This window comes from Populus trichocarpa, chromosome 1 (assembly GCF_000002775.5).
Source record: "Populus trichocarpa isolate Nisqually-1 chromosome 1, P.trichocarpa_v4.1, whole genome shotgun sequence".
Classification (NCBI taxonomy): domain Eukaryota; kingdom Viridiplantae; phylum Streptophyta; class Magnoliopsida; order Malpighiales; family Salicaceae; genus Populus; species Populus trichocarpa.
In genome coordinates this window covers 35,055,478-35,082,841 of record NC_037285.2, presented here as the reverse complement: position 1 = coordinate 35,082,841, position 27,364 = coordinate 35,055,478, and the positions used below count along the sequence as shown (strand labels likewise).

The 27,364-nt window shown below is 36.8% G+C and overlaps 2 protein-coding genes across 2 annotated transcripts; both read left to right on the top strand.

Annotated features, from left to right (window-relative positions):
- Positions 1-2,668: 2,668 nt before the first annotated feature.
- On the top strand, positions 2,669-26,141 carry LOC18095330 (protein SIEVE ELEMENT OCCLUSION B). Its single transcript, XM_006369884.3, has 8 exons — positions 2,669-2,982; positions 3,088-3,189; positions 3,283-3,731; positions 3,824-3,933; positions 4,054-4,196; positions 4,278-4,766; positions 4,866-5,608; positions 25,999-26,141. The coding sequence occupies exons 1-7, from the start codon at positions 2,752-2,754 to the stop codon at positions 5,508-5,510; spliced, it is 2,169 nt and encodes a 722-aa protein (XP_006369946.2). The 5' UTR covers positions 2,669-2,751; the 3' UTR covers positions 5,511-5,608; positions 25,999-26,141.
- Positions 23,084-26,141, top strand: LOC7467667 (protein SIEVE ELEMENT OCCLUSION B). The gene is made up of 7 exons (XM_002298535.4): positions 23,084-23,371; positions 23,477-23,578; positions 23,672-24,120; positions 24,213-24,322; positions 24,444-24,586; positions 24,668-25,159; positions 25,258-26,141. Exons 1-7 carry the CDS (start codon positions 23,141-23,143, stop codon positions 25,900-25,902), a joined length of 2,172 nt encoding a protein of 723 aa, XP_002298571.4. The 5' UTR covers positions 23,084-23,140; the 3' UTR covers positions 25,903-26,141.
- Positions 26,142-27,364: the final 1,223 nt, after the last annotated feature.

Below are 27,364 nucleotides of genomic sequence, written 5' to 3'. Positions count from 1 at the left end.
CCTTGGTATTTAGAATGTATCAGTTTTAGTATAACAGTCTATACTTACTCAGCTAATCATGCCTATGATTATATTAAAATCATATAATTCTAAGGACATCAGGTTTACTCCTGTTTCATACACAAATAGACTAACCACCACTCCTACATACATACTATTTGTTACTACCCTATTTCTTGTCGGAGTTCCAATTATTAACCTCTTTTTCTATTACTTTCACCCCTTCCTTATTTTGTGACAATTCCTCTAGTAATAAATGAGTGGGTAACACCCAGTTCAAACAGCACAAGCATGTTAAAGTTATTCATCAGTAGCGTACCTTTTATATATATATATAAAAGGTTCGTGTTAGATCCTATTAATACATGCATAAACTTCACATCCCCAGTTTAAAAATGCGATGACATAAGCTTATTAAAAAATGTATGAATAACAATTATTCAAATGGTACGTTCACTTCTATAAATACTAAGCATATGAAACAAGTGAAATTGTAGTTCTTTGCGAAAGATATGGATCCATGAAAGGGGGTTCCTACGCACCTTGATTTTGTGATGTTCCTGTTACAAAAGCAAAATGGATACAAGAATTATAATTAATAAAAAATATGCCAACAAATAACTAAAAGCATATCGTAGTCTAATTGAGTATAATCCTTTCGTTACTCCTTACATACATAATACAACCTTAATATTTCTTCAATTATAATATCCTTACTCTCACGTCCTAACCTTCCCATAGGTGTGGTAGGGATTGGAGTTAATTCATTTGCCATAGTTATTTTATTGCGTTTTATTCCGGTCATCCTTTGCGAGACCATTAATACGTTTATCCATCTTATTCCAATCCAGTCATCCATTCAGATGCTGTTGGTGATGGCTAATCCCAATATGACCACCCAACCATCCTTCTTGGATGTCATTAGCCATAGTTAATTACAATATACACCTGGTCATCCCTCTCGGATGTCATTGGCCAAGCGGTCGATCAATTCAACTTAAAATCCAGTCTTAATAGTTTTAAGCCCTGGTGAATCTTGAATCAACTAAATGCATATCAATCCTATAATGCATGCAATATTGTGATGTGTGTGATATCATTTGAATTTGTGTTATCACATAAAATATAAAAATTTACATAATTTGCACTAAAATGAATTCTTAAGAACCAAGTCTTCGCTTGCTTTGCATCATGGACTTGTTGATTGATTTCTTCATTTAATTCTCTATGCTTGTTGATGATTTTTATATAAACTTGTTTAAACTTATTCTCAACCAAGTATATTATTATTTTATTTTCATTTAATTATTATCATTAAAATTTATAGATATTTATATGTGACCGAAGGATCAACATCTATCACTTTCTCTCTTTTCTTTTTTATTCTTCTGTCTGGCAGATCTCGATTGCTAGCATGAGAATTAAAAGAGAGACGTCAAACATTTGGATATTTGTGTGTATTGTTTTTGGCACTTCGATTTCTTTTGATGACAAGAAAGAAAGGGGAAAAAATGTTAAAAATACAGTTGTTAGTTTTTGACGGATATAAAAACAGAGGGGGTTTTGTTGATCGATGATGAATTTAATATGGTTTTCACAGTTTTTGGATTTTGTTGATCGATGATGAATTCAATCGTTTACGATTTTACTATGATTCTGACAAGTATTTGAGATGTTTGAAATGTATGAGCAGTAAAAACCCTCGCAATATTGATGAAACTTCACAAACCTATTAGACTCTTTTGACTAAATCACTATACTCCTAATTAAGTAGATACTCAATCGTATTGCGTGAGGAAATTAGAATCACTTAAATATTTGTTTTAGAAAAGAATAGTTATCCATTCAACTTCTAAAAAAAAAAAAAGTTTCTCTCGAATCCTTCTTTTATATTTGCGTGAGGAAATTAGAATCACGTGTTTTCATGCCCTTGTGGAGCCCAAATACGTTGCCTCCATGAAAGCAAGGAATCATTTCATACTTTGTTCCGTTCACTCTGTCTCTTGGAAAAGAAGAAAAATCTCAATTATGAGCCCACCAGCTTCTATTAGAATCTGTTGACTATGATGAGTACTCTTTGTTCGACTAGGATTTCTTTCATCCAATTAAACACAACAAATTATTTGTTATGATATTCCTAGTCGTGGGATCTTGCATGGACTAAACAACTGGATATATAATTACGTTTATCTTAGGTAGTGTTGGCAGCATCTAATATTAGAATAAGCTTAACCAGCATCTAATTATTTATCGATGATCCAATATTGATTTAGTATATTAAAAAAATCATTTTAAACATTAATTCCATAGAAAAAATATCAATTCAAAAGAAAATCTCCTTAATCACTCCCTAGCTTTTAATTTGGGGTTGGTGCAAGTATATTATATGCATTTCTCAACAAAAAAAAAATATATTTTTATTAAATAAAACACATAATATAATATTCATTAAAATATTTATAAATTATTTATTATAAATCAATCCACTGGATATTAATCTAATAGATTATATCAACCTTTTATTTTAATTTTTTTATTAACTAAAATAAAAATCATAATATTAAAATAAATTTTAAATAGAAGGATATTTTAATATTAAAAGTATGTTTAAGAGTGTAGTAGATGCTTTATTCCATTTCTAATATTATAAATAGGCACGAAAATATGGAACAAAGACACACAAGCCAATCTTCTCTACTTCTGCCCCATAACCCAAAGAATCCATTAATTGCTTTCAATTAGCTGATCCCCATGGCATCAGGCCTTCCCTTCAGGCACCCTGCCCAAGGTTTCAATGCAAGCCAGCAACTGATCAAGAGTGACCGCGGCAGCATGCTAACAATGTCTGATGACAATGTGATGATGAAACAAATTGTAGGAACTCATGCTCCTGATGGCCGAGAGGTTGATGTCAAACCTCTTCTCCACCTTGTTGAAGACATCCTCAAACGTGCCACCCAGCAAATCGATACCTCTCTGACGGTATAGTACTAAACTAAACTCATCCTTGGAAATTAACTTGAATATCAACTTAACTCTATTATTTTTTGTTCATTTATGTTACTCTGATCACGTCTGACAATGCAGACTTCCCAAGCCCATGCTGAATTGGAGGACAAGACTCACCAAGTCAATTTTGTTTCCATGCTCGATGCACTGTCGTATACAATAGACAGAATTTCCTGCGAGGTTAGACAATATATTTCAATTTTAATGCTATGATATATAGGCATTAATCTAAAGAATCAATTGAATTTTTTCGGCCTTAATTGTTTTCTGCAGATTGCCTACAAGTCACTGGATGGGACAGATGCCCACGCAACAACTGTATCACTTTTCAACATGCTACCAAGCTATTCCTGGGATGCCAAGCTGGTGCTCACCTTGGCGGCTTTTGCTTTGAATTATGGAGAATTCTGGCTGCTTGCCCAGATTTACTCATCAAACCAACTTGCCAAATCCATGGCAATCCTCAGGCAATTGCCTAGCATCATGGAACACTCTGGGCCCTTGAAGCCTCGCTTCGATGCCATTAACAATCTGATCAAGGTCATGATGGACGTGGCTAGGTGCGTGGTTGAGTTCAAGGATCTACCGCCGGCTTACATTTCTAATGAAGTACCAGCATTGTCTACAGCCATGGCCCATATCCCCACTGCTGTCTACTGGACCATGAGGAGTGTTGTGGCTTGTGCGGCTCAGATTACTAGCCTCACTACCATGGGACATGAGTATGCTTTTCTAGTCCACCATCTTTAATTTATTGAGCAATTTCTTACATCATGCATGTATTCCTTGTAATATTCTCCTTCACTTATTTCAGGTTTTCTATATCAACCACTGTGGCATGGGAGCTATCCAGCTTGGCTCACAAACTCAGCAACATACTTGACCATCTCAAGACGCAATTGGCTACTTGCTACCAACACATAGGTCTGCACCTCAGCAACTTTTGTATATGCTATCATGTGTTGGATACGTAATAAGAAAACAGGAAATTAATGTACGAAGATTGATCGAGCACGCTTATATAAACAATGGTGTTTGATGCAGATGAAAAGAGAAATGTCGAATCCTTTCGAATGCTAAAGAATCTCTTTGAAATGGTCCACATTGACAACATGAAGATCCTAAAGGCCCTGATTTATGCCAAGGATGATATCCAGCCACTTATAGATGGTTCTTCCAAGAAAAGAGTTCGCTCTTCTACCATTTCTTCTTCTTATGTTATCTATCTAATGCAAGACATTTCTCATACTTCCTTTTGAATTTAACAGGTCCATCTTGATGTGCTAAGAAGGAAAAATGTGCTATTGCTTATTTCTGGCCTCGACATGTCGAACGATGAGCTTTCAATTCTTGAACAGATATACAATGAATCCAGGCCTCACGAAGCTAGGCTGGAAAGTCAGTATGAGGTGGTCTGGGTCCCAATTGTGGACCGTTCAGTCCAGAGCGATGCAATGAAGGAGAAATTTGAAAGCATGCAGTCTTCAATGCCATGGTACACAGTGTACCACCCTTCACTGATTGAGAAGGCAGTCATTAGGTTTATTAAGGAGGTGTGGCACTTCAGGAACAAGCCTATTCTTGTGGTGCTTGACCCGCAAGGCAAGGTGGTTAGCCCAAATGCACTCCACATGATGTGGATATGGGGAAGCAGTGCCTTCCCTTTCACTAGCTTGAGAGAGGAATCTCTCTGGAGGGATGAGACATGGAGGCTTGAGCTTCTAGTGGATGGCATTGACCCAGTGATTCTTAATTGGGTAAATTCATTATATAATCAATCCAAATATACATACATTATACGTGTACTGTGTGTGTAATCGTGTTGACATTTGCTTCAATATTTTTTTGATCATTAGATCAAGGAAGGAAAGTACATTTTCTTGTACGGAGGAGACGACGATGAATGGGCGAGGAAGTTCGCAAACACCGCACGTGCTGTGGCGCAGGCAGCCCGCATTCCCCTGGAGATGGTTTATGTGGGGAAGAGCAGCAAAAGGGAGAAAATCCGGCGAGTCATTGCGACAATCACCGTGGAGAAGCTCAGTTACGTCTGGCAAGACCTTACCATGATATGGTTCTTTTGGACCAGGCTAGAGAGTATGGTGTACTCCAAGATTCAGTTAGGCAGGCTTGATGACCATGATCCTATGATGCAAGAAATCAAGAAGTTGCTTAGCTACGACAGAGAAGGTGGATGGGCTGTGCTTAGCAATGGGTCTAATGTTGTGGCCAATGGTCACAGGACTACAGTTTTGCAAACATTGCTTGAGTATGACTTGTGGAAGGCCCAAGTGCCTGTCAAGGGCTTTGATTTGGCCTTCCGTGATCACCAAGGCAGTATCCATGACATTTCTCGTCCTTGCTGCCGCTTCGATTTCCCAATGACTACGGGTAGGATCCCTGAGACCATGAAATGCCCAGAGTGCAACCGCACCATGGAGAAATTCTCCACTTTCCTTTGCTGCCATGACGAGGTCATTCCAGACGAGCTCTTCAAGTAAATGATCAGCTGCTACGCTTCCTTGTAGCTGATACTGCCACTAAATAATGTTGTTGAGTGTGCTCTTTTTTTTTCTTTTCAATTTTCATGCGTTGTGAGGCATTGTTGAAGATTGCTTCAGGAGCTGTCAAAGATTTTATTTCTATTTTTTTATTTTTAGTTTTATGCAAATAATAAACTGTTGTCATAGTCTCTATAAGTTAGTTAATTTGTTAGTATATTAACAGATCATAGCATAGCGTGATTTATTACTTTAAGTTTGCAATTCTATTTTACTTAGTTTAATATATATTTGTAAAGATTGCAATAAATTGTATGAATCGGTTTCTCATTCAATCTGCAAATAAATCGAAGACAATCTTTGATGTCTTTTCTCTTCTTCCTATCTTCATTTCTTCAAATAAACATTTTTTATTAAACACTTTCAATTGGTATGAGAGCTTTATTTTAAAGGGACCTGTAATGGAGGCTGAAACTAGTTTTTCTCATATTTTTTCTCCCATCTTTGATGGAGAAAATTATCAACTCTGGACAGTAAAAATAAAAACTTATGTGGAAGCTTTAGATCTTTGGGAAGCTGTTGAAGAAGATTATGAAGTTCATCTGCTGTCAAATAATCCAACAATAGCTTAGATAAAAAACCATAAAGAGAAAAAAACAAAGAAATCAAAAGCAAAAGCATGTCTGTTTGCTGCTGTTTCCACAACCATCTTCACCAGAATTATGTCTCTTAAATCAGAGAAATGTTTGAGATTATTTCAAGAAGGAATATGTAGGAGATGAAAGAATTCATGGCATGCAAAGTCTTAACCTGATACGAGAGTTTGAGCTGCAGAGAATGAAGGATTTTGAGACCATCAAAGAGTACTCAGACAAATTGCTTGGAATTGTCAATAAGGTAAGGTTACTTGGCATAAATTTCACTGATTCTAGAATTGTAGAGAAAATTCTTGTAACTATGCCTAAAACATATGAAGCATCTATAACCACCTTGGAGAATACAAAGGATCTGTCCAAGATCACCTTGGCAGAACTAATAAATGTCGTGCAGGCTCAAAAGCAACGAAGACTTATGAGGTAAGATCGTGTTACAGAAGGAGTTTTACAAGCAAAGTATTCCGATTCTGATAAGAAGAAATTCTTCAGAAAAATCCAGGCTTCAAGCAGTAGTAAGACTATTGTCAGTCAATTCCAGAGCAAAGGAAAATTTCTTAAGAGAAACTTTCCACCATGTTAACACTGCAACAAGATAGTTCATCCACCATTCAAGTGCTGGAAAAGACCTGATGCAAAGTGTAGCAAATATAATCAAATGGGACATGAAGCAATCATGTGCATAACAAAATTTCAGAAACAAGACGAAGATGCTCAAGTTGCTAGTCAAGATGATGAAGATTAGATATTTGTAGCTACGTGCTTTTCAGTCCAGACCTCCTCAGATCACTGGCTAATTGACAGTGGGTGCACAAATCATATGACTTTTAATAAAAGTCTCTTCAGAACTTTGCAATCTACTGAAGTTTTAAAGGTCAAAATTGGAAATGGTGATTGTATAGCAGCAAAGGGAAAAAGGAACAATTACCATCACCATAAACTCGGGTACAAAAACTATTTCTGATGTTCTCTATTGACTTGATATAGATCAGAATTTGTTAAGTGTTGAGCAATTAATAAAGAAAGGTATGAAAGTGGTTTTCAAAAATCAATCTTGCTATATCTTAGATGCTGCTGGACAAAAAATATTACAAGCCAAGATGAGAGGCAAAAGTTTTTCATTTCTACCATTTGAGGAGGAGTACACAACTTTTCCAACAAAGCTGAATGACATGGAAGTGTGGCATAAGAGGCTGGGTCATTGTCATCAACAACGTATGATCAGTATAAAGAAGCATGATACTGTAAGAGGTGTGCCTCCATTCACTAATCCTTTACCAAATTGTAATGCCTGTCAATTTGGTAAACAAAACAGGAAACCATTTCCAAAATCAACATACAGGTCTACACAGAAACTTCAGTTGATTCATACTGATGTTGCTGGTCCTCTTAGCACATCTTCACTAAAAGGTAGTCGATATTACATTCTTTTTATTGATGATTTTACTAGAATGTGTTGGATCTTCTTTGGAGATTCAAGAAGAATATAAAGAATAAGAGCAGCTGCAGAATTCAAGCCATTCGGTCAGACAATGGTAAAAAATATACTTCATCAGAATTCAATCTTTACTGTGAGGAAGCTGGCATTGAACATCAATACACTGCTCCTTACATTCCAGAACAAAATGGAGTCAGTGAGAGGAGAAACCGACACATTATAGAGATGGTTAGATGCATGCTACATTAAAAGAATTTGACAAATATGTTTTGGGTAGAAGTAGCTAACACAACTGTTTTCCTTCAAAACCGACTCCAACAAAATTGCTGGAAGAAAAGACACCTTTTGAAGTTTGGTATAATTACAAACCTTCATTAAGTTTCCTTAAGATCTTTGGCAGTATTTGTTTTGTTCATGTTCCACATAAGGGACAAGCTTGATAAGAAGGCTATGCCATGGATCTTTGTTGGCTAATATTTACTCATTTTTGGACCCCACGCGCTGAAGATGGTGTGTACCCCGTTTTGAACTGAATGCAGGAGTTTAGATCATGTTTGCTGCAAGATTGACAAAAGCAAAGAAGGAAGAAATGTTTGTCCTTCCCCTTTGGTGCCAAAATCATCAGGTTTCTTAGACTGACTAGGGGTCTTCATAATGCTAAATTCTTTCCTTTGTTATCTTGTTTTTAAGGTTGGATAAATCCCTCAGAATTTACACTAATTTTTTTTTTATTCTACTGCTGTCGCAATTTTTTGTTCCAACTTAGACTCTGATTCTGACTTGGTTTCGTACGATATCTGACCATCCTAGCTATATTCTATGACTCATGACATGTTGAAGAATTGACCTACACCTTTATTGGGTCCTAGGGGTCACTGTTCTTAGGACAAACTCTCAGTCAGATTTGGGTGCTCGGCATTGTCAGATCAAAAAAACCTTTTTAACTAAACAGATCCCTGCCAGATTCTGTTATCTAAAACAATTTTATCTCACTTTGAATCCTTCATTAAAGTTGTATTCCAGGACACGTAGATGAATTTGGGCTTTTGAATTGCTTGATTTTGATATCAGAAGCTCAAGATATTCCTGTTTGAAATCTAGCGTGAAAACATAGAATCCTGCCGCGAGAAGGTTTCCGCCCGAGTTTGCTTGCAATTCTATTATTCAAAATGAATTTATCTCATTTTTTATCCTTCATGAAATTTGTAGCTCTACAAGTGTAGATGAATTTGGGACTATTGTCACTTGATTTTGATATCAAAAGCTCATAATATTCCTATTTGAATATCTAATGTGAAAGTAGAGAATTCTGCCGCGAGAAGGATCCTGACCCGAGTTTTGCACTAAAGACTCTATTTCCATCCCAAATTTTGTTGATTTGTTCTTAGGTCATACTCTCAGTCATATCGGGATGCTCGACATTGTCAGTTTCTGAATTAGATCAAGAGACACTTCTTGACCAACCAGATTACTGCCAGATTCTGTTCTCTAAAACGATTTTATCTCACTTTGAATCCTTCATGAAAGTTGTAGTCCTGGACATGTAGATAAATTTGGGCTTTTGAATCACTTGATTTCGATATCAGAAGCTCAAGATATTCCCATTTTAATATCTAGTGTGAAAGTAGGGATTCCTGCTGCGAGAAGGATTTTTGCTCGAGTTTGCAGGGACACAATTGCAAGATGCTTAAAGTTTGAAGACCAATTGCAGGCTAATTTGAAGCTCTTTTTTGGACCAAGGACCAAATGGAAAAGGTGCTAAAATAAGGAAGTTGATTGAAGATAAAATTATAAGAAATTTTACCGGAGGAAGAAATTGAAGAACCACATTTTTTTTTCTACACAACTATCCCGGTTTTTCTTTCCTTTTATCTGCAAATTCCTGTTTGGTTTCCATGTTTCTCTTGCTGGATTGGAGAACTACAGACCACATTTTTATTGCCTCATTTCAAAGGAAATAGCTGGTGCCTCATGGTCCCAGCTATGGAAGGAAAGAAAGGAGTTGTACCACCCTTTGATCAATGGAAACTAATTGCTGAAATCTGAATAGGAAGCAGAATATTTCAATTTCGTTTCTGCATTTTTTTAACTGCAAATCAGTAGGGATGCATCCTAGAATTAATGCATTGAATCTTTCCTAAATAGAGATATATTAGACTATATATAAGCCCCTCTAATGACCTAGCGAGGGGAGGAAAAAAGAGTAGGAAAAAATGAGAAAAGAAAGACAAGAAAAAACATAAGAGAGGCAGGCATTAGGAGAGAAAAAAAACAGAGAACGAGGGAGTTTTTTTCTTTCATTCTTGCATTACTGTGAGATCGGGAAGGCAGGCAGTAGAAGAGAAAGAAGAAAAAAAATGAAAAGGAGAAGAGAAACCGGAAATAAGCAGGGACTTCTTTTCGGTCTTTGCTTTCATTTTTCTGCATATAAGATCTGTAAAACAGGGAAGAAGAAAGTGCAGAAAACCAGTAGAGAGAGAGAGGGACGAAGATTGCAGAGGCGAAACTCAAAAGAAGAATGCCAACAGAGAATAGGGGGAAAGAGCTGAAACAGACGGCAGCACTGATCGATTAGACAACAAGCCTTCAAACATCGCCATTGTCCTTTCGTTCTCTGGTCTGTTCTCTTCACCTCTCGCACCATGCATTTTTTTGCTTTGTGTTTACACTGTTCAAGTGAATTTTAATTCACTTGAACAGTAACGTGGTCTCTTTGCATGCATTTTGCTTTGTTCATTGAGAGGACTGCGTCCCTTTTTGTGTCCAGCCGGGTCACTTGATTGGGCAAGTGACCCGGCCAGACCTACTGTTTCCCTTTTAAAAAAAAAAATAAAAGAAAGTAAAAGAGATTTATGATTTTCTGGCATATTTATTTTAAGGTCTGAATTTTTTTATGTTGTAAAAAAAATATCAATCTCGTATTTAGAATACCCGGTTTTCGACGCAAGGTGACAAATATATATATATATATATATAATGTTTTCATGCATATGACCAATACCCTAACATGTTTTGAACACTTTTTTTTTATAAAAAATATTGGAAGTTTCGAAAATATGTTTTCGCATAGACTTCTTAAACACAACAAAAATTATTTTCTTGCATTTTTGGATTTTACAACATGTTTGTAAAACTCCAAAGGCTACTGACCAATATTCCAAAAAAAAAATCTTATTTTGGGAGGAATTCATCTATTATTCACCGTTAATGTTTGGATAAAGAAATCTCAAATGAATGAATATCCAAAATATTATTGGGAATAACTTGTTATTATTCGCTATTAATATTTAGATAATGAAACCCTAAGTGGTACATATCCAAAATAATTTTCTAGGAATAATAAGTCATCACACATCCTTAAAAGAAGCCTTGATAATAATCGATGACATTTTAATTTTTTACTTCACGGTTTACGAGCTATGAGAGTATGAAACACTAAGGTAAAACTAGGCTTTTAAAGTGCCCTGAATCTCCTTGCGATTTACGAGTCACAAACTCTTGAAATACTAAGAGAAAAATGAGCTTTTAAAGCACATGGAATCTCTTTGGATTTCTATCTTAATAAGTTTAGCTTGGATCAAACCTAGAAAAACTGATGGGATTAGAAAACACCAACACCATAGCAATTATAAGGCAAACCAAACACCACGCAGCTTATCTTAGGTGGGGTGTACTAGGGGTGGGGAGACTCACAAAGAAATGTGCAGCTTACAAATCCATTGCAAGATGAATCATTTGATGATTCACCAATTAGAAGCACCCGATCTCTTGAGGATATTTATCAAAGGAGTAATGTAGCTATCTACGAACCAAAAGGCTATGAAGAAGCCAAATAGAACCCGGAATGGCAGAAAGCAATGCAGGAGGAAATATCCATGATTGAGAAGAACTGTACATGGGAACTAGTTGACAAACCACTAGGCAAAAACATTATTGGTGTGAAGTGGATATTCAGGACCAAACTGAATGCAGACAGCACCATCAACAAACATAAAGCTAGGCTGGTTATTAATGGATATGCTTAAATTTATGGTGTTGATTATTCAGATACATTTGCACCTGTAGCAAGGATGGACACCATCAGATTTTTGTTTGTTGTTGCTACACACAAGAACTGGAAAGTATTCCAGTTAGATGTTAAATCAGCCTTCTTAAATGGCATTCTGCAAGAAGAAATTTATGTTAAACAACCAGCTGGTTTTGAGATTCAAGGAAAAGAAGACAAAGTTTATCTATTAAAGAAGGCTCTTTATGAGTTGAAGCAAGCACCTAGACTCTTTTGACAGGTTCTGCTTTTCAAAAAAATTTATCTGAAGCAACTCTTTATGTGAAGAGAATCAACAATGATGTGCTTATAATATCACTCTATGTTGATGATCTCTTAGTGACGAGAAGCAATACAGAGCAAGTTGAAGAATTCAAGTAGAATATAATGCAAGTTTTTGAAATGACTGACCTTGGTCTCATGAGTTTTTTTTCTGGGAATGGAAATCATGCAAAGCAAAGAAGAAATATTCAAGGGAAATCTTGAAGAAATTCCATATGAAGAATTGCAAAACGACAGCTACTCCAATGAATCAAAAGGACAAATTTAGTAAAGAAGATGGCATTGCCAGAGTAAATGAAGAAAAATTCAGAAGCTTGATTGGTTGTTTGTTGTATTTAACAGCAACCAGACCTGACATACTTCATGCAACAAGTCTTCTATCTCGTTTTATGCATTGTTCAAGTGAAATTCATATGAGAGCAGCCAAAAGAATTCTGAGATACATCAAAGGGACATGCAACTTTGGTGTTAAATTTTTGAAGTGTCAAGAGTTAAGACTACATGGTTTTTCTGACAGTGATTGTGGTGGATTCATTGATGAAATGAAAAGCACCTCTGGATTCTGTTTTAATCTAGGATCTGCAATATTTTTCACGGTCATCCAAGAAGCAAGACATTGTAGCTCAATCTACTATAGAGGCAGAGTCCATTGCAACCACAACAGTAGTAAATCAAGCACTATGGTTTCAGAAGTTATTATGTGATTTACACATGAAAGAAGAAGAAGCAACCGAAATCTCAGTTGATAATCAAGCAGCTATAGCAATCTCCCATAATCCAGTGTTTTATGGAAAAACCAAACACTTTAACATCAAGCTTTATTTTTTACATGAGGTGCAGAAAAATGGTGATGTTAAGTTGATTTATTGCAAGTCTGAAGATCAATTAGCTGATTTGTTTACCAAACCACTTCCAATAAACAGGTTTGAGTTTCTAAGACAAAATATTGGAGTTTGCAGCTCCTAAAGCAAGGAGGAGTGTTGAAGATTGCTTCAGGAGCTGTCAAAGATTTTATTTCTGCTTTGTTATTTTCAGTTTTATGCAAATAATAAAGTGTTGTCTTAGTCTCTAGGAGTTAGTTAATCTGTTAGTATGTTAACAGATCATAGCATGATTTATTGCTATAAGTTTGGAATTCTGTTTTGCTTAGTTTAATATATATTTGTAAAGATTGCAATAAACTGTATGTAATCGGTTTCTCATTCAATCTGCAAATAAATCAAAGACAATCTTTATTGTCTCTTCTCTTCTTCTTATCTTCATTTCTTCATGTAAACATTTTTCTATTAAACACTTTCAGGCATGATGCCTAGCTATGGCGCACAATATTTGGACCTGGCATTTGATATTCCATACCATAAAATAAATTTGAGTGTGATCGATGTAATCCCCGTACTTAATTAATTTGTTTTATTCGTTAATAAATAAAGTTCATTTTGAGTAGGTTTTATGTTTTGGAGACTTTCCTGGCTTTCATTTTTTTTTCTTTTGTATGGCAGCCATACTTTTTGTATAGCTTCCTTGCCTTCACTTAAAAGAATCAACAACAGTGTGAACGTTGAAAAATTACAAGATTAAAAGAAAAACTAATTTCCTTAAAAGCGCTAATTGCACCAAAAAACTTGTTAAAAGAAAAACAAATTCACAAAAAATATGTTGGGTTCCCTAAATAGAATGCACACAGCAAAATTAATAATAAAATTATTTGGGAGTTTCTGGGATCCCATTAGATAAATCTAAAATTGTTTAACGATTTATTAATTACCTGATGATTTTATATTCTTTGGCTTTGAATAATTCTTTAAAGATTTGATTTTCACAAACCAGAAGCCGTCCAATTGTTTGGACTCCAACAATAATCCACACGATCCACCAGTAATAAATCTCCTAAATCCTTATTTAGGAGAAAATGATTGTTATGCCTAGAGTGTTAGCTCTCTATTATGCGATTTACGTAGTTTTTCTATCTAATAGACAATCTCTCAATAATAAGAGGCATAACTTACTATTTATATAAAAATCTAAAAAATCCTATAAATTAGAAAAATATCAATTTGTCCCTTGAAAAATATCCATATATTAATTAGCAAAATACTCTCTTTTGTCAGTTTCTTCCCACCTGTTCAAGCCCCATTTCCCTTCCCTCTAAGCAGTTGTTCAGCCATAACTCAAGGTCTCACCTCTCTCTCTCTAACATATGTTCCAAGGGGCACTCTCTGCTGGTTTGGTTTAAGTTTTTATTGGGAAGAAGGAAGAGAAGAGAAACATGCAGCTAAACATGCAGTTGTTGCAGACGACTATGGGAAGAGAAAGAGTCACCTTCTCTCTCTATTTACATTTATATTGTCCATTAAATGAGGTAGGGTGTTTGGGGTTGGTTTAGATGTGTTCTTATCCCGGTTTTTGTCTCTCCAAAACCAGTTTTGCCCCTCCCTCCTAGCTCCTTAAGACAATCTGATTTGTTTCCCTAAAATTTTAATTAGACTGAGCTATTGCCGATTCAGAAATTGGCCACAAAAATAGTGTTGCTGCCGATTTAGAAATCGGCAGCAAAAATCGGCAGCAAAAACTGAGTTAGAAAGCGACAGCGAAAACTGCATCGCTGCTGATTCAGAAATTGGCAGTCAAGAACTGGATCGCTGCTGATTCAAAAATCGGCAGCAAAAAATTGTGTTGCTGCCAATTCAGAAATCAACAGCGACCCAGTTCTTAACTGCCGATTTCTGAATCGACAGCGACGCAATCGGCAACCAAGAACTTTGATGGTGTCGGTTCAGAGACTGGCAGTCAAGAACTGTGTTGCTGTCGATTCAGAAATGGACACCCAAGAACTGTGATGTTGCTGATTAAGAGGTCAGTATTCAAGAACTGTGTCGCTACTGATTCAGATATCGGCAGCCAAAAACTATGTTACAACCAATTCAGAAATCGACAGCCAAAAACTCTAACATTGTTGATTCAGAGGTCAGTGGTGAAGAATTGTGTCGTTGCCGATTGAGAAATCGATAGCCAAAAATTATGTTGCTGCCGATTCAGAAATTGACGGCAAAGAACTGTGATGCTGCTGATTCATAGGTCGGCGGTCAAGAACTGTGTTGCTGCCGATTCAGAAATCGGCAACAATGATGAAGTCATTTTCAGCTTTAATTTCATTTTTTTTTGTGTTTACACTTACAATATCACGATTCTATATATATAGACACACACATACACACACACACACACAAACTTCACATCCCTAGTCTAAAAATGCAATGACATAAGCTTATTAAAAAATGATGAATAACAATTTTACAAATGCTATGTATTCACTTCTATAAATACTGAGCATATGAAATTGGTGAAATTGTAGTTCTTTGCAAAAAATATGGATCCATGAAAGGGGGTTCCTACGCACCTTGATTTTGTGATGTCCCTGTTACGAATGCAAAATGGATACAAGAATTATAATTAATCTAAAACATGCCAACAGATAACTAAAAGCATATTGTAGTCTAACTTAGTATAATCCTTTTGTTACTCCTTACATAGATAATACAACCTTAATATTTCTTCAATTATAATATCCTTACTTTAATGTCCCAACCTTCTCATAGGTATATGGTAGGGACTAGAGTTAATTCATTTGCCGCAGTTATTTTATTGCGTTTTATTCTAGTCATCCTTTGCGAGCCACTAATACGTTTATCCATCTTATTCTAACCCAATCATCCATTCGGATGTCGTTGATCATGGCTAATCCTAATATGACCACCCAACCATCTGTCTTGGATGTCATTAGACATAGCTAATCACAATATACACCCAGCCATGCCTCTCGGATGTCATTGGCTAAGCGGTCAACCAATTCAACTTAAAATCCAGTTTTAATAGTTTTAAGCCTAATGAATCTTGAATCGACTAAATTCATATCAATCCTATAATACATGCAATGTGATGTGTGTGAAATCATTTTAATTTGTGATATCACGTAAAATATAAAAATTACATAATTTGCATTAAAATGAATTTTTAAGAACCAAGTCTTCACTTACTTTGCATCGTAGATTTATTGATTGATTTCTTTAGTTAATTCTCTATGCTTGTTGATAATCTTTATATAAATCTGTTTATACTTATTCTCAATCAAGCATGTTATTATCTCTTTTTTATTTAATTGTTATCATCAAAATTTATAAATATTAATATGTGGCTGAAGATCAACATATTTCACTTTCTCTCTTTTCTCTTTTATTCTTCAATCTAGCATATCCCGATTGCTAGAGAAGTGAGCAGAGAATTAAAAGAGAGACGTCAAACATTTGGATATTTGTGTGTATTGTTTTTGGCACTTCGATTTCTTTTGATGACAAGAAAGAAAGGGGAAAAAATGTTAAAAATACAGTTGTTAGTTTTTGACAGATATAAAAACAGAGGGGGTTTTGTTGATCGATGATGAATTTAATATGGTTTTCACAGTTTTTGGATTTTGTTGATCGATGATGAATTCAATCGTTTACGATTTTAGTATGGTTTCCACACTTTTTGGACTCTGGATTTTCTTGGATGCTATGCTAAATTCATGGCATGATTTAATGTATATTATAGAATGTATAACATGTATATCTCTGAATAGGAAATTAATGTGGGATTATTTCAATGTTGTAATCCCTACGGTTACTGTCGTATTCTGCCCTACATATATAAATAGGAAAGGTTGGCTAAGGCCAACCCAAGTCATTCTGTTATTTTCAACTTGGTATCAGAGCCCTAAATAAACTAAAACACCTCTTCTCCTCTCTGCAATGGATCCTTCCCAGCCAGCAGCCATCTCTTCCTCTGCAGCAGCACCGGTTGTGCCATCCTGCTCTCCTGTCGCAGCACCACCTTCTTCTTCAGCTTCAGTTCTGCAGTGGCCACAACCTACAAATGTTGGCCATGCTCTCTTCAACCCTAATAATGCTCCTATGCTGTTGTCCTCTTCTGCTGAAGCTGCTGCAGCTTCTGCCGTGGCAATTGTGTCCCTCTCTCACACTCATCAGGTCATCTCTCTGAAATTAACAAACACCAATTATCTGTATTGGCGAATGCAGATGAAACCGTATCTTTTAGGCCAAGGAGTTTTCGGCTTTGTTGATGGTTCAAACTCCTGCCTCTCTCCACATATTCTTGCTACTGATGGTGTCTCTCTTCAGGTATCTCAACACTTTCTTCGTTGGAAACAACAGGACCAACTCATTCTAAGTGTCCTGCTCTCTTCGCTATCCATGGAAGTTCTTCACATTGTTGTTGATTGTCCAACCTCATGTTCTGTCTGGCAAACACTTGAGCAAGCTCTAGCTTCTACATCCAATTCTTGTGTTATGCAACTTCATGGCTCTCTTCAAGACCTTCGACAAGGTGATGATTCAGTAACTCAATTTCTGCAAAAAGCTAAGGCTTTATTTGATGAGCTAGCAGCTGCTGGCCGACCTATTTCGCTAGCCGATTTCAATCTATATGTGTTTCGTGGCCTTCGCGGAGAATTTAAAGACTTAGTGACAAGTCTTGTTACAAGGGCAGATCCTCTACCATATGCATATTTGCTTAGTCATCTGCTAACTCATGAATTTATTCATAAATCCTCCCATTTATCTATGGGGTCTGCTGCAATTCATGCACCCTTGTTGCCCACGCCAAACATCCCTCCTTCAGCACTCCTCTCTCACCGTCAGCTGCTGCTCAATTTGGACGAAATAGGGGCCGTTCTCATGGCAGCTAGCGTCCTTAACAGTTTCATCACAAAAGGTCTCGCAATTCTGGTTCCAGGCCTGACTTTCGTAGCTCCATTGCACTCCTAGCAACGACAACAGACACAACAACTAGCAGGGAAATTGGCAGCGCAGTAGGGGATCCAATTCCCGTTGCTAGTTATGTCAAGCCTTCGGACATACTGCTCCTCAGTGCTCCCAACTTCAGCAATGTGGTTATGGACAACAACATAGTGCTAATCAGGCACCGCATAATCCTGCAGGTACTGCTGAATGGTTTCCGGATACCAATGCAAATCAACACGTCACACTTGACCTTGTAACCTTGACTACTTCAGAACCATACAATGGTAATGATAATTTGCATGTTGGTGATGGTAAGGGACTTCCCATATCTCATGTTGGCCATACAAAACTATATACCCCACATCGTTCGTTCACTTTATCTAATGTCCTGCATGTTCCTGCAATCACGAAACCTCTGCTTTCTGTTCAAAAATTTTGTCTCGATAATAATGTTTATTTTGAATTTCACCCTTTTCTATTTTACGTCAAGGATCTCAACACCAATGAAGTACTCCTCTCGGGACATAGTAAAGATGGTCTCTACACTTTGTCCAGGTTCAGGTCTTCCATCATGTCAGTTCCTCAAGCTTATTGGTCTCCCTGCATCTCTACTTCTGCTGATTTGTGGCATCGTCGCCTAGGTCATCCTACCTCTCGCATTTTTCAATTTTTAGTCTTGAAAAATAAGATCATTTGTAACAACAAACGTCTTAATTGTCAATGTCAAAGTTGTCCCTTAGAAAAATCATCACGTTTGTCTTTAAGACCTACTAGTCACAAAACTTCTGCTCCGCTAGAATTAATTTTTAGTGATGTGTGGGGTCCTGCTCCCCTTTTTTCTATGGATAGTTATCGTTATTTTGTTATCTTTGTTGATGCGCACACAAAATATATATGGTATTATCCACTTGTTGCAAAATCTGATGTTTATTCTGTTTTTCATCAATTTCAAACTCTTGTCGAACGTCAGTTTTCATTAAAAATAAAATCTGTTCAAACTGATTGGGCCGGTGAATATCGCAAACTCTCCACTTTCTTTCAGATTATTGGTATTCATCACCGTCTGATATGTCCTCATACTCACGAACAAAATGGAACAATAGAAAGATGTCATAGGCATATTGTGGAAACCGGCCTTACTCTTCTAGGCCAATGTAAAGCTCTATTTCGTTTTTGGAATTATGCTTTTGACACTTCAGTTTATCTCATTAATCGCATGCCACTCTTGTTCTTGATAATCGATCTCCATTTGATTGTTTGTTTCAACGGTCTCCTGATTATCATTTTTTGCGTACTTTTGGATGTCTCTGTTTTCCTTTTTTGCGCCCCTATAATAATCATAAATTGGATTTTCGGTCTTCTCCATGTGTGTTTTTTGGCTGCAGTTCCTCTCACCTTGGTTATCGATGTTTTGACATTGACTCTCATCGCATGTATATCTCCCGTCATGTCCGTTTTCATGAACATGTTTTTCCATTTGATAAATCTGAACATATTGAACAGGTTTCAACTCAAACCCACACACCATCTCATGTTACCATCCTCCCAAATCTAACCCACTCCCCATTATTCACCGATCATACCACCCCTCATCCCGCCTCTGCCTCTGCCCTGCCTTCACCCTACCTAAACACCACAGCCTCCACCTTTCCTTTGCCGCTCACCACATGCATCTTTATCTCACCATGCTGTTGCAGGTACAGGTTGCAGATCAGTTTTCCCTGCCCTCCAGCACGATGTCTTTACTAGTACTGGGACACCCTCTGGTTCCTCCTCTGCTTCTCCTTATTCTGCCAGTCCCCCGGTTTCTGCAAACTCTGTCTCTGCTGCCAGCCCGGTTGTTGCTGCCAGCCCTCTACTTGCGGCAGCTTCTTCCCCGGCTTCTTCCCCTGGTCTGAATCTGGTGGTTGATCTCTCTGTTTATCCACTACATCAGGACACCTCTGTGACGCCTACCTCTCCTGCATCACCACCATTACTCAGCCGCCACCCTATGGTTCTTAGATCGCGGCAGCCCAAAACCGCAAATATGGTGTCCTCTGCTGCAGCTGATACAACTGCCACCCGAGTATTGCTCTCTCCTTCCTCTGAACCTGTTGCCTTTTCTAATGCAGATAAATATGTTGCTTGGCATTATGCTATGTGTGATGAGATCAAGGCTTTGCGATCCAATCACACTTGGTCCATAGTGCCCTTTCATCCTTCGATGAATGTTGTGGGTAGCCGATGGGTATATCGCATCAAACATCGTGTTGATGGCAGCATTGAATGTTATAAAGCCCGTCTAGTTGCTAGAGGCTTTACTCAATAGGAAGACATTGATTATTCTGAAACTTTCAGCCCAGTTATTAAACAGGCCACCGTCAGATTAGTCTTTTCCATTGCGGTTTCTTGTAATTGGAAGATTCATCAGCTTGATATTCATAATGCCTTTCTCAATGGTGTTTTTACTAAAGAGGTCTACATGAAACAACCTCCAGGTTTTGTTGACCCTACTTTTCCATCTCATGTGTGCAGATTGTACAAGTCATTATATGGTTTAAAACAGGCACCAAGGGCATGGTACACTCGTCTGAGTGATTTTTTACTATGTATTGGTTTCCTTGCCTCTAAGGTTTACACCTCCCTATTTATCTTATCTGATGGTACTAATATCTTTTATCTCCTCGTCTATGTTGATGATATTCTGCTTACGGGCAGCAACTCTGTCATGCTTCGTCGCCTAGTCCAGTTACTAAGCTCTGAATTTAAACTTCGTGACTTAGGTGATGTTCACTACTTTCTAGGTATTGAAGTTCAGTCTACAGGTATGGGTATGATGTTGCGCCAACACAAATATATTCTTGACATCCTCACTCGGGCTGGTATGACTTCTTGCAAACCCGTTGATACTCCAGTCTCTCCTTCCACACTTGATATACAGCCGGATCATCCATTCTCTGATCCCACATGATTTCGTCAAATTATGGGTGCTCTTCATATCTTTCATTCACTCGTCCAGATATCTGCTTTGCTCTTAACAGAGTCTGTCAGTACATGCATGCTCCTACAGATTCCCATTGGGCTGTTGTTAAACGCATACTCCGCTACCTCAAAGGAACGACATCCTATGGTTTTCATATCACTCGAGGTACCTCTTTTGCTCTTCATGGTTTTACAGATGCCGATTGGGCTGGTAGTATTGATGATCGCAAGTCTACGGGTGGCTATCTTGTCTTCTTTAGTCAGACACCGATTTCATGGAAATCCGGCAAGCAACGTACAGTTGCCCGCTCCTCCATTGAGGTTGAGTATAAAGCCTTAGCCAATGGTATTGCTGAGGTCATCTGGCTTCAATATTTGTTAACCGATCTGCAGGTTCCCTCCATCTCTGCTCCTACCATTTGGTGTGACAATCTTAGTGGGACCTATCTCTCGGCGAATCCTATCTTTCATGCTCGTACTAAGCATGTTGAGGTAGATTATCATTTTGTCCGCGACCGGGTTGCGAAGAAGGAAATTCAGATTCACTTTATCCCTTCTCGGGATCAACTTGCTGATGTCTTCACCAAACCACTTTCTGTTGCGTCCTTTACTGCTTTCAGGTTCAAGCTTCGGGTCGATCCTCCACCCTCAGCTTGAGGGGGCATATTATAGAATGTATAGCATGTATATCTCTGAATAGAAAATTAATGTAGGATTATTTCAATTAATGTTGTAATCCCTACGGTTATTGCCGTATTTTGCCCTACATATATAAATAGAAAAGGTTGGCTAAGGCCAACCCAAGTCATTCTGTTATTCTCAACTGTGTATATATTCTAACAAGTATTTGAGATGTTTGAATTCTTTGTTTTTAAGGTTGAATTCTGCGAGGTTGTATTAGCAGTAAAAACCCTCGTAATATTGATGAAACTTCATAAACCTATTAGACTCTTTTGATTAAAATCATTATGCTCCTAATTAAGTAGATACTCAATCATATTGCAAGATTTAATCCCAAACAATGAGACAAATTCTTGTAATTGATTCCTTAAATATTTGTTTTAGAAAAGAATAGTTATCCATTCAATTTCCAAAAAAAAACAAAAAACATAGTTTCTCTCGAATCCTTCTTTAATATTTGCGTGAGGAAATCAGAATCACTTGTTTTCATGCCCTTGTGGAGCCCAAATACGTTGCCTTTTATTGAGAAATTGTACCAAGTATATTTTGTTTCGTCCTTGCAAGATTTGCTTTTTTTTGTCAAATCAGTTGTCTAGTTTACCTCCATAAAAGCAAGGAATCATTGCATACTTTGTTCCGTTCACTCTGTCTCTTGGAAAAGAAGAAAAATCTCAATTATGAGCCCACCAGCTTCTATTGAAATCTGTTGACGATGATGAGTACTCTTTGTTCGACTAGGATTTCTTTCATCCAATTAAACAACAAATTATTTGTTATGATATTCCTAGTCGTGGGATCTTGCATGGACTAAACAACTGGATATATAATTACGTTTATCTTAGGTTGTTGGCAGCATCTAATATTAGAATAAGCTTAACCAGCATCTAATTATTTATCGATGATCCAATATTGATTTAGTATATTAAAAAAATCATTTTAAATATTAATTCCATAGAAAAAATATCAATTCAAAAGAAAATCTCCTTAATCACTCCCTAGCTTTTAATTTGGGGTTGGTGCAAGTATATTATATGCATTTCTCAACAAAAAAAAATATATTTTTATTAAATAAAACACATAATATAATATTCATTAAAATATTTATAAATTATTTAGTATAAATCAATCCACTGGATATTAATCTAATAGATTATATTAACTTTTTATTTTAAATTTTTTATTAAGTACTAAAATAAAAACTATAATATTAAAATAAATTTTAAATAGAATGATATTTTAGCATTAAAGGTCTGTTTAAAAGTATAAGAAATTATTTCTCAAAACATTTTTGATTTGAAAATGCATTAAAATAATATTTTTTATTTTTTATTTTTTTAAATTTATTTTTGATAGTAGCATATCAAAACGATTCAAAAATATTAAAGAATATTTAAATTTTAAAAAAATCAAGATTTTAATTAGTTATTATTAAAAGGGAGTTTGGGATTGAGTTCCCAAATTGCTAGAAAATACAAAAAGAAGAAAAGGTTCCAAACATATCATCGTAATGGAGTGTTGAATCAGATTTGTAGGGTCAAATCCATATTATATAAAGTAATGAGGAAGATGGGTAAACGTAGGGACCACAAAAGTATAGCCTTCTCTTTAACGTCCCTAATATTTTGATTAACATGGAAGGAAGGAAGGTGATTCAATTGAGCTTTATTCCATTTCTAATAGTATAAATAGGCATGCCAAATATGGAACAAAGACACACAAGCCAATCTTCTCTACTTCTTCCCTATAACCCAAAGAATCCATTGCTGATCAAAATGGCATCAGGCCTTCCTCTCAGGCTCCCTGCCCCGGGTTTTAATGCGAGCCAGCAACTGATCAAGAGTGACCGCGGCAGCATGCTAACAATGTCTGATGACAATGTGATGATGAAACAAATTGTAGGAACTCATGCTCCTGATGGCCGAGAGGTTGATGTCAAACCTCTTCTCCATCTTGTTGAAGACATCCTCAAACGTGCCACCCAGCAAATCGATACCTCTCTGACGGTATAGTACTAAACAAAACCCATCCTTGGAAATTAACTTGAATATCAACTTAACTCTATTATTTTTTGTTCATTTATGTTACTCTGATCACGTCTGACAATGCAGACTTCCCAAGCCCATGCTGAATTGGAGGACAAGACTCACCAAGTCAATTTTGTTTCCATGCTCGATGCACTGTCGTATACAATAGACAGAATTTCCTGCGAGGTTAGACAATATATTTCAATTTTAATGCTATGAAATATAGGCATTAATTTAAAGAATCAATTGAAATTTTTCGGCCTTAATTTTTTTCTGCAGATTGCCTACAAGGCACTGGGTGGGACAGATGCCCACGCAACAACTGTCTCACTTTTCAACATGCTAACAAGCTATTCCTGGGATGCCAAGCTTGTGCTCACCTTGGCAGCTTTTGCTTTGAATTATGGAGAATTCTGGCTGCTTGCCCAGATTTACTCATCAAACGATCTTGCCAAATCCATGGCAATCCTCAGGCAACTGCCTAGCATCATGGAACACTCAGGGCCCTTGAAGCCTCGCTTCGATGCCATTAACAATTTGATCAAGGTCATGATGGACGTGGCTAGGTGCGTGGTTGAGTTCAAGGATCTACCGCCAGCTTACATTTCTAATGAAGTACCAGCATTGTCCACAGCCATGGCCCATATCCCTACTGCTGTCTACTGGACCATGAGGAGTGTTGTGGCTTGTGCGGCTCAGATTACTAGCCTCACTACCATGGGACACGAGTATGCTTTTCTAGTCCACCATCTTTAATTTATTGAGCCATATGTTACATCATGCATGTATTCCTTGTAACATTCTCCTTCACTTATTTCAGGTTTTCTATATCAACCACTGTGGCATGGGAGCTATCCACCTTGGCTCACAAACTCAGCAACATACTTGACCATCTCAGGAAGCAATTGGATACTTGCTACCAATACATAGGTCTGCACCTCAGCAACTTTTTTATTATGCTATCATATGTTGGATAGGTAATAAGAAAACAGGAAATTATTGTACGAAGATAGATCGAGAAAGTTTATAAAACCAATGGTGTTTGATGCAGATGAAAAGAGGAATGTCGAATCCTTTCAAATGCTAAAGAATCTCTTTGAAATGATCCACATTGACAACATGAAGGTCCTAAAGGCCCTGATTTATGCCAAGGATGATATCCAGCCACTTATAGATGGCTCTTCCAAGAAAAGAGTTCGCACTTCTACCATTTCTTCTATTTATGTTATCAATCTAATGGAAAACATTTCTCATACTTCCCTTTGAATTTAACAGGTCCATCTTGATGTGCTAAGAAGGAAAAATGTGCTATTGCTCATTTCTGGCCTCGACATGTCAACCGATGAGCTTTCAATTCTTGAACAAATATACAATGAATCCAGGCAACACGGACCTAGGCTGGATAGTCAGTATGAGGTGGTCTGGGTCCCAATTGTGGACCGTTCAGTCCAGTGGAGTGATCCAATGAAGGGGAAATTTGAAAGCATGCAGTCTTCAATGCCATGGTTCACAGTGTACCACCCTTCACTGATTGAGAAGGCAGTCATTAGGTTCATCAAGGAGGTGTGGCACTTCCGGAACAAGCCTATTCTTGTGGTGCTTGACCCTCAAGGCAAGGTGGTTTGCCCAAATGCACTCCACATGATGTGGATCTGGGGAAGCAATGCCTTCCCTTTCACTAGCTTGAGAGAGGAATCTCTCTGGAAGGATGAGACATGGAGGCTTGAGCTTCTAGTTGATGGCATTGACCCAGTGATTCTTAATTGGGTAAATTCATTATAAAATCAATCCAAATATACATATATTATACGTGTGTGTGTGTGTAATAGTGTTGACATTTGCTTCAATATTTTTTTGATCATCAGATCAAGGAAGGAAAATACATTTTCATGTACGGAGGAGACGACGATGAATGGGTGAGGAAGTTCACAAACACCGCACGTGCTGTGGCGCAGGCAGCCAGCATTCCCCTGGAGATGGTTTATGTGGGGAAGAGCAGCAAAAGGGAGAAAATCCGGCGAGTCATAGCGACAATCACCGTGGAGAAGCTCAGTTACGTCTGGCAAGACCTTACCATGATATGGTTCTTTTGGACCAGGCTAGAGAGTATGCTGTACTCCAAGATTCAGTTAGGCAAGCTTGATGACCATGATCCTATGATGCAAGAAATCAAGAAGTTGCTTAGCTACGACAGAGAAGGTGGATGGGCTGTGCTTAGCAATGGGTCTAATGTTGTGGTCAATGGTCACAAGACCACAGCTTTGCAAACATTGCTTGAGTATGACTTGTGGAAGGAACAAGTGCCTGTCAAGGGCTTTGATTTGGCCTACCGTGATCACCAAGGCAGGATCCATGACATTTCTCGTCCTTGCTGCCGCTTCGATTTCCCAATGACTATGGGTAGGATCCCTGAGACCATGAAATGCCCAGAGTGCAACCGCACCATGGAGAAATTCTCCACTTTCCTTTGCTGCCATGATGAGGTCATTCCAGACGAGCTCTTCAAGTAAATGATCAGCTGCTACGCTTCCTTGTAGCTCATACTGCCACTAAATAATGTTGTTGAGTGCGCTCTTTTTTCCTTTTAAATTTTCATGCGTTGTGAGGCATGATGCCCAGCTATGGCGCACAGTATTTGGACCTGGCATTTGATATTCCATACCATAAAATAAATTTGAGTGTGATCGATGTAATCCCCGTACTTAATTAATTTGTTTTATTAATTCATATATAAAGTTCATTTTGAGTAGGTTTTATGTTTTGGAGACTTTCCTGGCTTTCGTTTCTTTTATGGCACACATACATTTTGTATAGCGTCCTAAAAGAATCAACAGCAGTGTGAACCTTAAAAAAATTATAAAAAGATTAAAAGCAAAAATAATTTCCTTCAAAGCGCTAATTGCACGAAAAAAAACTTGTTAAAGGAAAAAAATATTTTCTTACAATATATATATATATATGGTTCTTATATAACGGTGAAGGCTACCTGATGTTTGCCTAATTTGTGTTTTTTTTTTCCATTTGGGTAACCATTCTTTCTGAATAAAAACTCAAAATCATCACTCTCCTGTTTAAACATTAATTACGCATTTTTTTAAAAAAAAAATGCCTTAAATCTTATTTCGAGATATATAATCTTTTTATTCAAAATACAAATTAAGAAATGTTGAGAATGTGCCGATCAAATTTTGAAAATTAAAAAACTCAAACTTTTCATATAAGAAAATAAGATCCCCTCTATCTTTTGAAAATAACAAAAAGAAAATTAAGAAAAAAAACAATAAAAAAAAATTCATCTGTATTTCTTATGATAAATGAGAATTTAGATTGGAGTTGATTATAAAATATTGAATTTATATTTCCATTTATAAAACTATGAAGAAAAAACAAAACTTTTTGTGCTAATATTAGTTTCTTTATTTTTTAATATTTCTTTTATAAACTAATGGTCAAAGTGTAATGAGAAATCACATCAAATATATTATAGAACTTACAAGTTCCTAATGAAATTAAAAAATAATAAACAGACCTAAATAAGGAAAAAAAACTTGAAGAGTATAATGTCGAATTAATTAATGGATAAAACTTATACACTACTAGAAAATTGCCACATACAAACGTAATCACTGTTGGAATTTTTTCGGTTGTATATTACGGTGAATTTTATCAATAGAATTTTTCATCTCTATATCCAACGGTGAATACTGACAGAAAAATTCTCTTGGTATATTCTAATGAAATTGCAATGATAAAATAAAGAATAAACTCGATAACGTGTAACTTTTACAGATGGCGTCACCGATGGAATTAACCCCATGGTAAAGTATGTTCATAAATATGCCGACAAAAAAATTCCCTCGGTATATATCAAGGGAATTACAGTGGAGTTTTAAAAAACCAAATTGTATTGCTCGCATTTGTACCAATAGAATGACTGGCAAAATAATTTTGTAGGTCATTTTATCAGTAATA